Raw genomic sequence first — 15,610 nt, forward strand, 5'->3', positions numbered from 1 at the left:
ATGTCAGTGAAGACACCTGCCAGTTGGTCAGCACATGCCCGGAGCACATGTCCTGGTAATCCGTCTGGCCCCGCAGCCTTGTGTATGTTGACCTGTTTAAAGGTCTTACTCACGTCGGCTACGGAGAACGTGATCACACAGTCGTCCGGAACAGTTGATGCTCTCATGCATGCCTCAGTGTTGCTTGCCTCGAAGCGAGCATAGAAGTGATTTAGCTCGTCTGGTAGGCTCGTGTCACTGGGAAGCTCGCGGCTGTGCTTCCCTTTGTAGTCTGTAATAGTTTGCAAGCCCTGCCACATCCGACGAGCGTCGGAGCCGGTGTAGTATGATTCAATCTTAGCCCTGTATTGACACTTTGCCTGTTTGATGGTTCGTCGCAGGGCATAGCGGGATTTCTTGTAAGCTTCTGGGTTAGAGTCCCGCACCTTGAAAGCGGCAGCTCTACCCTTTAGCTCAGTGCGATTGTTGCGTGTAATCCATGGCTTCTGGTTGAGGTATGTACGTACAGTCACTGTGGGGACGACGTCCTCAATGCTCTTATTGATAAAGCCAGTGACCAATGTGGTGTATTCCTCAATGTCATCGGAAGAATCTCGGAACATGTTCCAGTCTGTGATAGCAAAGCAGTCCTGTAGTTTAGCATCTGCTTCATCTGACCATTTTTTTATAGACCGAGTCACTGGTGCTTCCTGCTTTAATTTTTGCTTGTAAGCAGGAGAGATAAGAGTTTTTTTTTTTGCTTGTAAGATAGAGTTGTGGTCGGATTTACCAAATGGAGGTCGAGGGAGAGCTTTGTACGTGTCTCTGTGTGTGGAGTACAGGTGATCTAGAGTGCGAGTGTTAGTTCACAAACATTTTTGGACGAATAGCAACACCAGCAGTGCTGCATCTCCCCTCATTCTGAAATGACACCTCTTCAGAAATGATATAGTCTACAATGTTCAGATTACCAATCGTTAAATAGGTAGCTAGGATATAAATTAGATAACAATTTACAGTAACAGCAGTTCACTAATAAGTCAGTAAACACGATAATTGTTTTGACTAGCTTTAAATCTTAAATCTAAAGTAGAAATGTAAAAATATCACCTTATCCAGGCATTAGTAGATGAATTCATAGCTATTAATATATGAATGAATAGATAATACATTAATATAATTAAGTTAAAAGGGTGAACCTCTATTTTGAAGGGACAATGACTTGTCAGGACAAATAAGTGAAGAGAAACTTGTTTGACAAGACATTTAATTGCTCTGTCCTTCCGTAAACAGACGTTATCATCATTAGAAGAAAAACTTGCCAAACATTTTTCTTATAACCTATTTATACAAACATGCTAATTCATGTTGAACTCCTCTATGTTCCAGTACAAGATCGCATGACTAGCTGATGTCAGCATAGTTTTCCTTTTTGTTTATCTTTCTCTATGAAGGAAGGTCACTCACAACCATTATCAGACATGAGAAAATGGAACTCTCTGACTTCTAGTTTCAGAACCCCCCCAGATGTATAACAGGTCCTGCAGGAAGTATTTATGTATTGATTGGCTGGTTGGTGATCACTGCTGTACAGAATAAAAATATTCAAAGACATGCATCCTGTTTGCAACAAGGCACTAAAGTAATACTGCAAAAAAATTGGCAAAGAAATTAACTTTTTGTCCTGAATACAAAGTGTTATGTTTGGGGAAAATCCAATGCAACACATTACTGAGTACCATTCTCTATATTTTCAAGCATAGTGGTGGCTGCATCATGTTATTGGTATGCTTGTAATCGTTAAGGACTGGGGTGTTTTTCAGGATAAAAAAGAAAAGGAATGGAGCTAAGCAGAGGCAAACCTGGTTTAGTCTGCTTTCCACCAGACACTTGGAGATGAATTCACCTTTCAGCAAGACAATAACCTAAAACTCAAGGCCAAATCTACACTGGAGTTGCTTACCAAGAAGATGGTGAATGTTCCCGATTGGCCGAGTTACAGTTTTGATTTAAATCTACTTGATAATCTATGGCAAGATCTGAAAATGGTTGTCAACCAATTTGACACAGCTTGAAGAATGTTTTAAGAATAATGGGCAAATGTTACACAATCCAGGTGTGGAAAGCTCCTTGAGACTTACTCAGAAAGACTGTAATCACTCCTAAGGTGCTTCTACAAAGTATTTCCTTTGTAGAAGTATGTTTTCTCCTTAACTAGAATTATTGGTGTGCCGGCCCCCCTAAAAAAATTCAAAATATGCGTAGTGTCTTAACATTTTATTTTCCACCACCATGCTAGGGTGGCTAATGGTACTTCCGGACATTACGCACAGCATTAAATATAGTTAAGGAGAAAACCAACGCCTTTGCAGCCTAAATGGAGGATGTTTTATGTACGAGCTGGTGGCGGTGGGACACGAGTGTATAACCAGCTGGCCAAATCAAGCTTAGACATCAGAGGACAAACGATGTCAGGAATAATAGCGCCCTAGCGAATAATTTCATATTTATTTATAAAGCCCTTCTTACATCAGCTGATATCTCAAAGTGCTGTACAGAAACCCAGCCTAAAACCCCAAACAGCAAGCAATGAAGGTATAGAAGCACGATGGCTAGGAAAAACTCCCTAGAAAGGCCAGAACCAGGCTATGAGGGGTGGCCAGTCCTCTTCTGGCTGTGCCGGGTGGTGATTATAACAGAACATGGCCAAGATGTTCAAAATGTTCATAGACGACCAGCAGGGTTAAATAATAATAATCACAGTGGTTGTCGAGGGTGCAAGAGGTCAGCACCTCAGGAGTAAATGTCAGTTGGCTTTTCATAGCCGATCATTCAGAGTATCTCTACCGCTCCGGCTGTCTCTAGAGAGTTGAAAACAGCAGGTCTGGGACAGGAAGCACGTCCGGTGAACAGATCAGGGTTCCAGAGCCGCAGGCAGAACAGTTGAAACTGGAGCAGCAGCACGGCCAGGTGGACTGGGGACAGCAAGGAGTCATCAGGCCAGGTAGTCCTGAGGCATAGTCCTAGGGCTCAGGTCCTCCAAGAGAGAGAAAGAAAGAAAAAATTAGAGAGAGCATTCTTAAATTCACACAGGACACTGGATAAGACAGGAGAAATACTCCAGATATAACAGACTGACCCTAGCCCCCCGACACAAACTACTGCAGCATAAATACTGGAGGCTGAGACAGGAGGGGTCGGGAGACACTGTGGCCCCGTCCGACGATACCCCCGGACAGGGCCAAACAGGCAGGATAATAGATCTTCAGTTTCCCTGCAGAGACAATGAAGCCAATATTGACTTTAGACAAATTGTCCTCCACATCCACTGTGACCTGCAGAGTCTAACTTTGTTACAGTAATGTAAGAGAGTGAGGAACAGCTAGCGAAACAGAATGTAAGCTCTCGAGATCAGGATGGTTCGTTCGAGGCAAAGGAACAGCAGGACCCAACAGAGACATCAACCTGGGTGTTAGTGCTTTTATATAATTTTCGTTAGTGATCAGTTAAATTTTATTAGTCTATGTATGGGATACACATGTTATACATACTACAACAAAATGCTTACTTGCAGGTTCCTTCTTGATAATGCAACAACAATAAGAAATAAAAAGATAAGAATATACAAACATAAAGTATATGGCTCAGTAGAATAGAATAAACATTTTTGCATAAGTATAATCTAATATTTACATTTGGGGAAGGGGGGGGGGTTTGGGGGGAAATTAGGAATGTCTAAAGGGTAGGTAGGTAGGTATCCTAGTGGTTAGAGTGTTGGGTCAGTAACCAAAAGGTTGCTGGATCGAATCCCCAAGCTGACAAGGGAAAAATCTGTCATTCTGCCCATGGACAAGGCAGTTAACCCACTGCTCCCCAGGCTGTCGTTGTAAATAAGAATTTGTTCTTAACTGACTTGCCTAGTAAAATAAAGGTAATAAAAATGTAGCATAAATGTAACCACATGTAACATATTGGATTTGCATTAGTATACACATCAAAGGTCCCAATGCAAAGTTTCACTTCACTTTTCCATGTTTGGAGTTATCACATACAGTGGGGCAAAAAAGTATTTAGTCAGCCTCCAATTGTGCAAGTTCTCCCACTTAAAAAGATGAGAGAGGCCTGTAATTTTCATCATAGGTACACTTCAACTATGACAGACAAAATTCCAGAAAATCACATTGTAGGATTTTTAATGAATTTATTTGAAAATTATGGTGGAAAATAAGTATTTGGTCACCTACAAACGAGCAAGATTTCTGGCTCACAGACCTGTAACTTCTTCTTTAAGAAGCTCCTCTGTCCTCCACTCGTTACCTGTATTAATGGCACCTGTTTCAACTTGTTATCAGTATAAAAGACACCTGTCCACAACCTCAAACAGTCACACTCCAAACTCCACTATGGCCAAGACCAAAGAGCTGTCAAAGGACACCAGAAACAAAATTGTAGACCTGCACCAGGCTGGGAAGACTGAATCTGCAATAGGTAAGCAGCTTGGTTTGAAGAAATCAACTGTGGGAGCAATTATTAGGAAATGGAAGACATACAAGACCACTGATAATCTCCCTCGATCTGGGGCTCCACGCAAGATCTCACCCCGTGGGGTCAAAATGATCACAAAAACGGTGAGCAAAAATCCCAGAACCACACGGGGGGACCTAGTGAATGACCTGCAGAGAGCTGGGACCAAAGTAACAAAGCCTACCATCAGTAACACACTACGCCGCCAGGGACTCAAATCCTGCAGTGCCAGACGTGTCCCCCTGCTTAAGCCAGTACATGTCTGAAGTTTGCTAGAGAGCATTTGGATGATCCAGAAGAAGATTGGGAGAATGTCATATGGTCAGATGAAACCAAAATATAACTTTTTGGTAAAAACTCAACTCGTCGTGTTTGGAGGACAAAGAATGCTGAGTTGCATCCAAAGAACACCATACCTACTGTGAAGCATGGGGGTGGAAACATCATGCTTTGGGGCTGTTTTTCTGCAAAGGGACCAGGACGACTGATCCGTGTAAAGGAAAGAATGAATGGGGCCATGTATCGTGAGATTTTGAGTGAAAACCTCCTTCCATCAGCAAGGGCATTGAAGATGAAACGTGGCTGGGTCTTTCAGCATGACAATGATCCCTAACACACCGTCCGGGCAACGAAGGAGTGGCTTCGTAAGAAACATTTCAAGGTCCTGGAGTGGCCTAGCCAGTCTCCAGATCTCAACCCCATAGAAAATCTTTGGAGGGAGTTGAAAGTCTGTGTTGCCCAGCAACAGCCCCAAAACATCACTGCTCTAGAGGAGATCTGCATGGAGGAATGGGCCAAAATACCAGCAACAGTGTGTGAAAACCTTGTGAAGACTTACAGAAAACGTTTGACCTCTGTCATTGCCAACAAAGGGTATATAACAAAGTATTGAGATAAACTTTTGTTATTGACCAAATACTTATTTTCCACCATAATTTGCAAATAAATTCATAAAAAATCCTACAATGTGATTTTCTGGATTTTTTTTTCTTATTTTGTCTGTCATAGTTGAAGTGTACCTATGATGAAAATTACAGGCCTCTCTCATCTTTTTAAGTGGGAGAACTTGCACAATTGGTGGCTGACTAAATACTTTTTTGCCCCACTGTATAACCGATCAGAATGCCGAAATCATGTCGGAAAATGTTTTCCAGGGTGTGATGACCTGGCAAGCCAGCCTATTTCCTATAATGTGAACTCCAACAGAACTTCAAATGTGTAAATTCAAATTAAACCAAATCATTTGCACGCATGACTACTGGTTTCAATAACATTTTCAGCCAACTTACAAGCAAATACTTGATGAATTTATTGTTGCTAGCTAACTAGACTGCTAATGTTAGCCCTACTAGTCTGCTAACATTAGCCCTACTAGCCTGCTAACGTTAGATTAGCACTGAATGAGTCAACCAGTTTCGATCAACACCTAGCTTACAGCTACATTAAAATAAACCAAAGTTTTGGAAATTCATAATGCCATTTAACCAAATGTAAAAATAAAAAAAATAACTCTATGCATTTTTCTTAGCCAGCAAGTTAGCCAGCCAGACCCCCAAAAATAAAAGTTAGCCAGCCAGCTAACTTTAGCCATTTAGCCAACTAACGTTAGCAACAATTAGCCTAGCCAATGTTATAGCCGAACTACTGGAAACCAGTTAGAACACAACTAACACAACAAAATTAAAACATAACCACAGATCAAAAGAGCAGTCACTTACAGATTGATGGCCCATCTGATGGTAAGAGTCAGGGCAATTTGAATAGCTATAGCGTGAAGAAAAGTTGACACAACAAAAAGGAGAACAGACAAGGAACCCCCGTTACACAATTAGAGCAAACGGGTATGATTTCCTCTTTTAGTTTTGAGCCCACGGCAAGAAAGCACCAGAGCCTGCAGTGCGAACGGGTTTCCACTAGGTAACACAGCCACAAAGTCTGTGAAGAGCAGGAGGTGTGGTCAGGGGTGACAGGAAGACGGTCCGGTACAGCGTCCCGGAAAAATAAATAGTGAGGGTACGCCATACCGGTAAAACATCAGACTATTACAATAATTTGTTTTAAATCAAGAACTGTAGGCTATTACACCATTATTTGTCATTACCATATGTCAGAGGCATTAAAAATGAGCGAATGCACTTGAAAACAGGTAGGCCTATAGCCTACGCTCAGAAATGCAATCTGGTTCGAGAACACTAACATTTTGTAAAGGCAGAGATGAGTGGCTGACACCGAGATGCGCATGGACAGAAATGGAAACATTAATTCTGGCCTAATGACAATCACCAAATGTCATTACATTTTTTTTTGCTGTTTTTTGTAACATGTCTCTTTCCATTCACCACTGTTTGGATTCTGGAAATAAGTTGAGAGTGGATGAATGTGATAACGTTGTCAGATCAGGGTTGACGTTTTTTTGCATCAGCATGGACGAGTTGATAGCTCAGTTCATCCTGGCCCAACAAGCATAACAGGCGGTTCAGGAACGAACGCTACAAGGAAGAGCGTCTACTGAATTGCATACAAACCAGTTTTTGATCAAGCTAACGGAAGACGACGACATCAAAACATACATCTGCACGTTTTAACTAACAGCTCTACGGGAAAGATGGCTAAGGTCGAAGTGGGCAAGTCTGCTAGCCCTGTTCCTTTCCTGGGAATGCCCAAAAGGTGTATTGGGATCATAACAACGAACAGGCGGATAACTACGACGGTCTCAAACAGGAGATACTCAGCTGCTACGGGTACAGCCTGGACCATCGGGCCCAACTGTTCCTCGACTGGAGGTTCGTAGCCGACGCCTCCCCCAAGCCCAGATGAGCAAACTACTGTGCATCACCAGGGCATGGCTCCTAACCGACGTATCCACCCTCTATCCTAGACAAATATGTCTTGGATCTCTTTTTACGGGTGCTACCCCACGACATGAAGAGGGCCTCCTGGGAGCAGTGGAGACGCATCAGAACACCGAGGCCCTGCTGAATGTGACCCAGGCCACGTCGGGGACCCATCCAAGGGGACGGAAGGACAGCCCCACTGCTGTATACCCCGAACCGACAGTTGGCAGGGCCAAAGGGCCACCGACCCGTTGAGAGATGGCTGGGAGAGAGTCGACCCACCGACAATGACCCCAGGTAGATGGAGACCAAAGGAGGTGTTTTGAGTGTCCGTGGGCACCTTGCCTGGAATTGCCCGACTCGAGGGGAGTCAATGCCATCAGCAAGCCCCGGAGGTGAGGTTGGCCATGCAGTGAACTACGTCACCTCCTGTTGGGCGCACCACGAACCAACGGTACCCATGGTCTAGGTGAAGGTCGATGGACACGACGCGGGATCCCTATTAGACTCCGGGAGTGTGGTTACGCTCGTAGCCACGAGCCTGCTGGCCCAGGGAACCAAACGTGGTAGGGAGATGTCTGTTTCCTGTGTCCACGGTGACACAACGCGGTATCCAATCGTACAGGGCAATATCGTGATGCCACAAGGGAGCTTCCAGATGATGGTGGATGCTGTACCGGAGTTGCCAGTACCCCTCCCCTTTCAAAATCCTCTATGGGAGGAGGCCACGTGGCCTACTAGACCTCGTCAAGGAGGTGTGGGAAGCCCAGCCGACCCCCTTACACAGCATGGTAGAACACGTGGAGACGATGAGGTTGCGGATGACAGCCATATGGCCAGTGGTAAGGGAACACATGGAGAAGGCACAACACGCCCAGGTCTACAATCAGGGAACCCAGCCCCGAGATTTCCAGGTGAGAGACAAGGTGTTAGTCTTAATCCCCACGGCAGAAAGTAAGTTCCTGGCAACATGGTACGGGCCGTAAGAGGTGATAGAGAAGCTGGGACCGGTCAATTACCGCGTACGACAGCCGGGGAGAAGGAAACCCCAACAGATTTACCAGACGCCAACGGTACCAGTGGTGGTCCTGAGCAGTGATGACCTCGACCCGGCCCAGAAGCAAGTGCTCCGGGAGTTTGTCGATCAGAACACGGTGGTGTTCTCAGAGAAACCGGGCCGTACAACCCTCATTGAACACCACGTCTGCACCCGGCCCGAGGAAACTGTACAAAAGAGGCCATATTGGATCCCCGAGGGAAGGCCATGAAGCAAGAAGTGGAGGCTATGCTGAGGATGGGTGTCATCGAAGTGTCCCACAGCACATGGTGCAGCCCCAACGTGTTGGTGCCCAAACCGGACGGAAGCATGCGCTTCTGTAATGATTTCCGGGGTGTGAATGACATCAGCTTTTTTGACGCCTACCCCATGTCGAGGGTGGACGAGCTCATCGACCGATTGGGAAAGGCCCGGTACATCAGCACCCTCGACCTGACCAAAGGATATTGGCAGGTACCGTTGGCAGCCTCCTCCCAGGAGAAGACTGCGTTTTCAATGCCGGATGGCTTATATCAGAATCGGGTGCTCCCATTCAGTCTCCACGGAGCCCCACCCACGTTCTAGTGCCTGATGGACCGAGTCCTCCGACCCCACCAACAGTATGCAGCGGCCCATTTTTGGATGAATATCATCTTCCACAGCCAAGATTGGGAAGAGCACATGACGCGCCTCCAGGCGGTGCTGGACGCGCTCAGGCAAGCTGGGTTGACAGTGATCCCCAAGAAATGCAAGCTAGGGTTCAAGGAGGTGGAGTACCTAGAGTATTTGATCAGACGGGGGAACGTGAAGCCCCAGGAGAGGAAGGTCCACGCAGTACGTGACTGGCCCGTTCCACACACCAAGACACAGGTCAAGTCCTCCAGGGGGAGACCAGGGGGAGAGACCTGTCGAGGCCTGGTGACCGACAGTCTACATCACGCCGCGATGTCTCCCTCAGCTGGACTTGCCAGGTCTCGACGGGCTCTCTGGCTAGGACTAATTCGGGCTGATTGTGGTCCCATAAAGCTGCCAGAAGGGCAGCACACGGGGTTGGGGACTGGGGGTAGAGAGGTTACTCCCGTATAGTCATGCTCAGTACCAGAAATAACGGAGGGAGCTCGGTTTTGTTCCCCACAGGATACAGCAAGACTCCAGAAGACGGTATCCCGGAGGAGGTCTCCTGGAGGAGACCCATTCTTTTCTCTTTGTTTGTGATTAAATAAAACCCTTGAAACCGAGCTAATACAATTGTGTCTGATCTGTGTAAACGTCTTGACCAAATCCCCTGGTCTGCCCCAGCACACACAGGTCCCGTACCGGGAAGAAATGAAATCTACTTTCACCCCAGGGTGTGGCTAACGTTAGCCAGCTTTAATAAAATAAATGTATAACTTTGTAGTTAACTAGATCATGAATAAGTTACTAAGTCTTTGACCAAAGCGTGTTTTTCCTACCATTTTTAAATTGTGCAGTATTTAGCAATCATAGCAGCATTTGTGACGTGTATGTCTGTGTGGCTCTGTATGGGTGTGTGCGTGAGTGCTAAGGTGCGGCGAATCAGAGTAGGTGGGCAGTCAGTTCAAGTGTTCAGCAGTCTGATGGCTTGTAGATAGAGCCTGTTGGTATCAGGCGCCGATACCGTCTGTCTGACTTTTAAGGGAGTGAACAGCTCGTGGCTGGGGTGTGTGGTCCTTGATGATGCTGTGGCCCTTCCTCAGGCACCGTTTCGAGTAGATGTTCTGGGTGGGTGGCAGTACGCTTCCAGTGATGTACTGGGCCGTCTTCACCATCCGCAAGAGGACCTTGCGGTCGTTGATGGACCAGTCAGGATGTGGATGGACCAGTCAGCTAGCTAACCAACAACTGTAACAATGTATTTGAGAGACAAGTGCTCAATGTGCAAATGCATTTGTTTTCAATAAACATTGGAGACTAATTATATGTTGTGTCTTTGGCTATGCCAGATTAACTTCTTGACGCACAGATCCCTTAGGGGGATCATTTTTGTAAACAACCGCTGAATTGCAGAGCGCCAAAAAAATAATATATATATATATATTTATTTTCATGAAATCACAAGTGAAATATACCAAAACACAGCTTAGCTTGTTGTTAATCCACCTATCGTGTCAGATTTTGAAAATATGCTTTACAGCGAAAGCAATCCAAGCGTTTGTGAGTTTATCGATCACTAGACAAAACGGTAAGAACACCTAGCAGCCACCTAGCAGCCAATGGTCACGAAAGCCAGAAAAGCAATAAAGTTAATCGCTTACCTTTGATGATCTTCGGATGTTTGCACTCATGAGACTCCCAGTTACACAATAAATGTTCCTTTTGTTCGATAAAGATTTTTTTTATATCAAAATACCTCCATTTGTTTGGCGTGTTATGTTCAGTATTCCACAGCCTTAGGCAAGTCATCAAGGCTTGAAGAAAATTCCATATAGTATCCGTAAAGGTCGTAAAAACATGTCAAACGTTTTTAATAATCAACCCTCAGGTTGTTTTTAACATCAATAATTGATAATATTTCAACCGGACTGTAAACTATTCAATACTGGAGAGAAAGAAAATGTCGAGCAACGAGTGTCTGGCGCAACAACTAATGGAGGGACATCCGCCTATCCACTGACGCGTTTTGATAAATCTCGCTCATTTTTCAAAATAAAAGCTTGAAACTATGTCTAAAGACTGTTCACACCCTGAGGAAGCCACAGGAAAAGGAATCTGGTTGATATCCCTTTAAATGGACGAAAGGCAAGCAATGGAACAGTGATTTTTCAAAATAGAAGTCATTTCCGGGTTGGATTTCCTCAGGTTTTCGCCTGCAAAATCAGTTCTGTTATACTTACAGACAATATTTTTGACAGTTTTGGAAACTTTAGAGAGTTTTCTATCCTACTCTGTCAATTATATGCATATTCTAGCATCTGGACTTGAGAAATAGGCAGCTTACAATAGGAAAGAACATAAAAATTCTGCCCCCTAGCATCAAGAGTTAAGTGATATTACATGCTATTCTATAAAATCCTTTCTCCGTAATTAATATTACCTGATTGAGCAAATCATGTAAATGTAATTAACTAGAAAGTCGGGGCACCACGAAATAATATTTATAGAGCTGTTATCTTCCGAATAAACTCTTAAAGACCTAGTAATATTTTACATCAATAGGAGTCAATATTAATTGTCACCTTATTTCAGTCTCATCTGAAAGTTGTAAATTCTGGGTTATCTTCACGAACCCTGGCTAACAAGTTGAATCAGCAATACAAAATTGGGTTTAATTATTTATTTACTAAATACCTAACTAATCACACAGAATTACATATACACAGAATGAATCATACCTTGATTACAAATTACGTCATAAAGGAAAACGTCCCTAGCGGACGGAACAGATATGACAGCTGGTTACACAAAAGAAAAGGGGGCTGGGTTTGAGTGAAAGAGCGGGAAGACTTGAGGAACAAAGGGAGAAGCCATGCTATCGTAAATACAGTATCTTATACATTCTAAATTACCGCCCATTTGGAAAAGGAAAATGCAATAAATATGTACTCTGAGCTGCGCTTCGGTAGGTTGGTGGTAGATGGAAGGCCGTGTTGCCCAACAGAGTCCTTTGTCCTTTGAAGAATGTCTCTGCTGGTAAATTGGATACGTTGTAGTAACGTTGTTGTGTGGTAGACAGGATACTCTGTCTGTTCTTTCCTAGCCCACGTTTGCAGCTGCTGTTGCTAACTCAACGGCTAGGAAGTATCACTTCTGTAGTGAATAAGAGTTAAAAGTTCATAGCATTCGCAACCAAAGCTCACGCTGAGGTTGGCTTCGTTCTGTAGTTATTATCTGAACCATTCTGACATCGGATCATCATCCTAATGTACCCGGAACATAAGGTTACATTTTCGTCAAGGCTTTATATAGTGGAGGGAGAAGGGTGTGTTTTCATAGTTTTATAACACATGTCTCTTCACAGGGGCGGGGCACTGATTGAGCAGAGCCCTAACCTTATGAAAACCCAAATCTCTCATTTGGAAGCTACAATTACATTTCATCTTTTCACCAATAATTTTATATTCAAACATTTAAATTGCCCAACAATTCCATGTGAATCTGATAACTCTAATGTGTAAACTTTCCACTGTAGAGTTTATGTCATCCTATCATTGATGAGAATGTCTCAGATGACAACCGAACTGACATCATATTCATTAAGTACCAACGCATATGTTCAACTGGTCGGATTACCAAAATATGGTTCATTTCCCCCCACCTTCTGATGTTCCCAGAATCTCTATGTTAACCAAGGGATTTTCAAATGTCACATCAGTAGGGTAGAGAGAGGAAAAAGGGGGGAGAGGTATTTATGACTGTCATAAACCTACCCCCAGGCCAACGTCATGACATATAGTTTACATGTTAAGTCCAAGGCAACCCTGTCTGTTTTGCCCCATAGTTGCGCACTAGTCAGTTATGTTGCTAAACAACCAACCTGTCTATAGATTGACATTATTAGAAGATCCATCATCTGCATTAATTTTACTGATATGTGATTACAGATGTACAACTAACTATCCTATGGATTTGAAATGGCCTCAAAGGCCTGCCATTACGGTGGAAGTCGGAGCTCCCCGATGGACACAATGCATTTCAGCACAGTGAAATGACTGCATGATTCAACATTGTAATATGCTCTGTGTCCTATAGGGAGGCTCCATAGAGAACAGGAAGTCCAAGCATTGCCTGGAGCTAGTCGAGAGCAGTGAAATTGAGTTTGGCTACCAGCTGGCCATACAGAAGTGCTCTGGTCAGAAATGGACAATCACCAACCTACTGTCAACCTACACTCGCCAATGAGGGGATCCTGAGTCCTGCAGGGGAAAGAGTTGCCCATGGTGAACACTGGACCTGTGACTGACAGACATGGAAGCTTTGCTTCTTAAAAATATATATTTATTGAGGAAGGCAAAAATGGAATTATAAGTATGCAATCTCTTAGACTCAGACATAATAATTTGATCAATATTAAACATTTCCTGGATTCATACAGTATGTGGGATTTAAGTATCAGATTGTCTTTTGTTATGCTGAATTTAGGCTGGCATTGGCTCTAATATACATTATGTAATTTCTGCTACTGTGTAGCATGTGTTTGAAAAACCTTTCTTATTCTGGTTTCTTTTGTGTCTCAGGTTTGTTTGTAGACAGATTTTATTATAAGATCAAGTGGTCGGGTTCGAGGAACTGTCGCCAATATATTTTGAGCGAATATACACACTTTTTTTATAAGTGTATATGCTGGATATTTATTTTAAAAACTTCAGTAAAAATACTGATGAGAAAAATATATATTCTGTGGCTGATTTTCCATCCTGAGTCATTCCTTATGCTCTTGTGAAAGTCAATCAAGATGGTCCATCTCAGTTTTGTTTTTGTGAAGACACCTTAATAGTCTATTTGATACGATAATTATTTTTCACAACGCATAAAAATGTTGGCTTTTGCAAGGAATGCAATCATTATTTTCCCCATATCCTGAGAAATACAGGACTTGTTTACAGCAGCAGCTGGGTAATAATGGAGCATGATTGAAACGTCCAGTAATAATATCCTCTGTATGATGAAACAAATGTCCTCATATTATGTTATCACTGTTATTACCAATATAAGGACACTAATTTAATTTACTTAATGTCCTGTATATTTCAAGTGAGAAATTAATGCTTTTATGTTGGTTTTCATATGTTGCTAATTAAAAGTACTTTGTAGAACTAACTCCCGTTTCACTACACTGCTTGCGTGTCCTACAGAGAAATATATTCTTAAATTATGACTTGGTTCCTGAAGAGGAGTGCAGGAGAGATGTTTTCATCGATTTAACATGTCAGTCCTCATTAGTTTCTAGAAATTGAGTTAAAGGTCATGAAAGATGCACGTGATGGCACTCAAAACGCATCACTCCGATCATGTTCATGCTTGTATCTGTCACATAGGCAATTTACACTAATTGTTGAAGCAGTGTAGGAAGCACAGCATCCACATACACCACCGGAATTTCTGAAAACAACTGTGCTTCTATGGGACAGCACAGCCCTTTACACTCATACTTGTATACAGGTTGAAAATGGCAGATTTAGGAACTGATAAACGCCTTAATTGGAACACACTGGCTGACAAGTAACATGCTTTACATGAAGTCCGAGCTCTGGCTCTGCGCTTCACAGCACTGTATGGGGTATGACTAACAGCCGTTCTGAACTTGGGCTAATGGGGAAACTTTTGCACGTTTTTTGTTTCAGTGCGGGAAATGCTGTAAAATAAGAGGACTTTATGTATTTTGAAAATCCCTGGGAACACACTGGTTGATTCAATGTTTCAATAAAATTACATTGAACCAACGTTGAATTGACGTCTGCCCAGTGGGATGAGACGTTGAGGATTATAATAAACACCGCTTTGATGTCATCCAAACACCCGTGAGCCCAAATGTGCACTTCACATTTCCATAGCATAAAACTCATGTCATATACCGTGTTTATGATCAGTATGATGTACAGTTACAAGATGACAAGGCGTCACCCTGCGTTGTTCTGAACAGAATGAGTCTTGTCTATTGTAAGGAAAATTCGCCGTGGCACACGCACCTGAATGTTTCAAGTTTTAATGTCATGCACAAGTACAGTGAAATGCACTCATGATACCTTTCTATGCGCACCAAAATTATGATCGGTTTTGCTGAATTGCATTGTGAAAGCCTAACACTGTAATATTGTATTTTATAACTTAGCTAGTCATGTTTGCAATAAAACATTCTTTCAAATGATGCCCACCTGACCCCGATTGCATTTATAATGGACCGTTTTTGGATTGCATAAACAGTAATTGTGTGATGGGGTGATTGCAGGGTTGTTTTTCCAACCAAAACAACAAGTGTGCTTGCTCTAGTTCCTCAATGGCACAGCCAGGAAAGCTACAAAATAGCACCTTATAGTTGACTCTTCTTTGAGTCATAAAAGTGCATTGAAATTACTTAGGAACTGTGCACACTTTGGAGAGGTGTATGCCTGGCCATTTGGAGACACCAGTTAGCCATCTCACACAAACCCTTGCAATTTTTGTTGGTCTTATGTTGCACCTACCCCACATTTTCAGAAATATTCTTAGGTTTAGTGAATGTATCCAGAGTATTTTCAGATTTCATTATCAACAAATGTGGTGAAAAGTACAGTAAATG

At 43.1% G+C, this 15,610-nt stretch overlaps 1 protein-coding gene across 1 annotated transcript in view; it reads left to right on the top strand.

Moving 5' to 3' along the window:
- LOC120065863 (polypeptide N-acetylgalactosaminyltransferase 18-like) overlaps positions 1 to 13,233 on the top strand; it is an 88,346-nt gene extending 75,113 nt beyond the window's left edge. Inside the window, exon 12 of the mRNA XM_039016909.1 lies at positions 13,084 to 13,233. Coding sequence (XP_038872837.1) covers positions 13,084 to 13,233 — 150 coding nt within the window. The remainder of the gene's footprint in view (positions 1 to 13,083) is intronic.
- Positions 13,234 to 15,610: the final 2,377 nt, after the last annotated feature.

The sequence above is a fragment of the Salvelinus namaycush genome, chromosome 21 (assembly GCF_016432855.1).
Source record: "Salvelinus namaycush isolate Seneca chromosome 21, SaNama_1.0, whole genome shotgun sequence".
Classification (NCBI taxonomy): domain Eukaryota; kingdom Metazoa; phylum Chordata; class Actinopteri; order Salmoniformes; family Salmonidae; genus Salvelinus; species Salvelinus namaycush.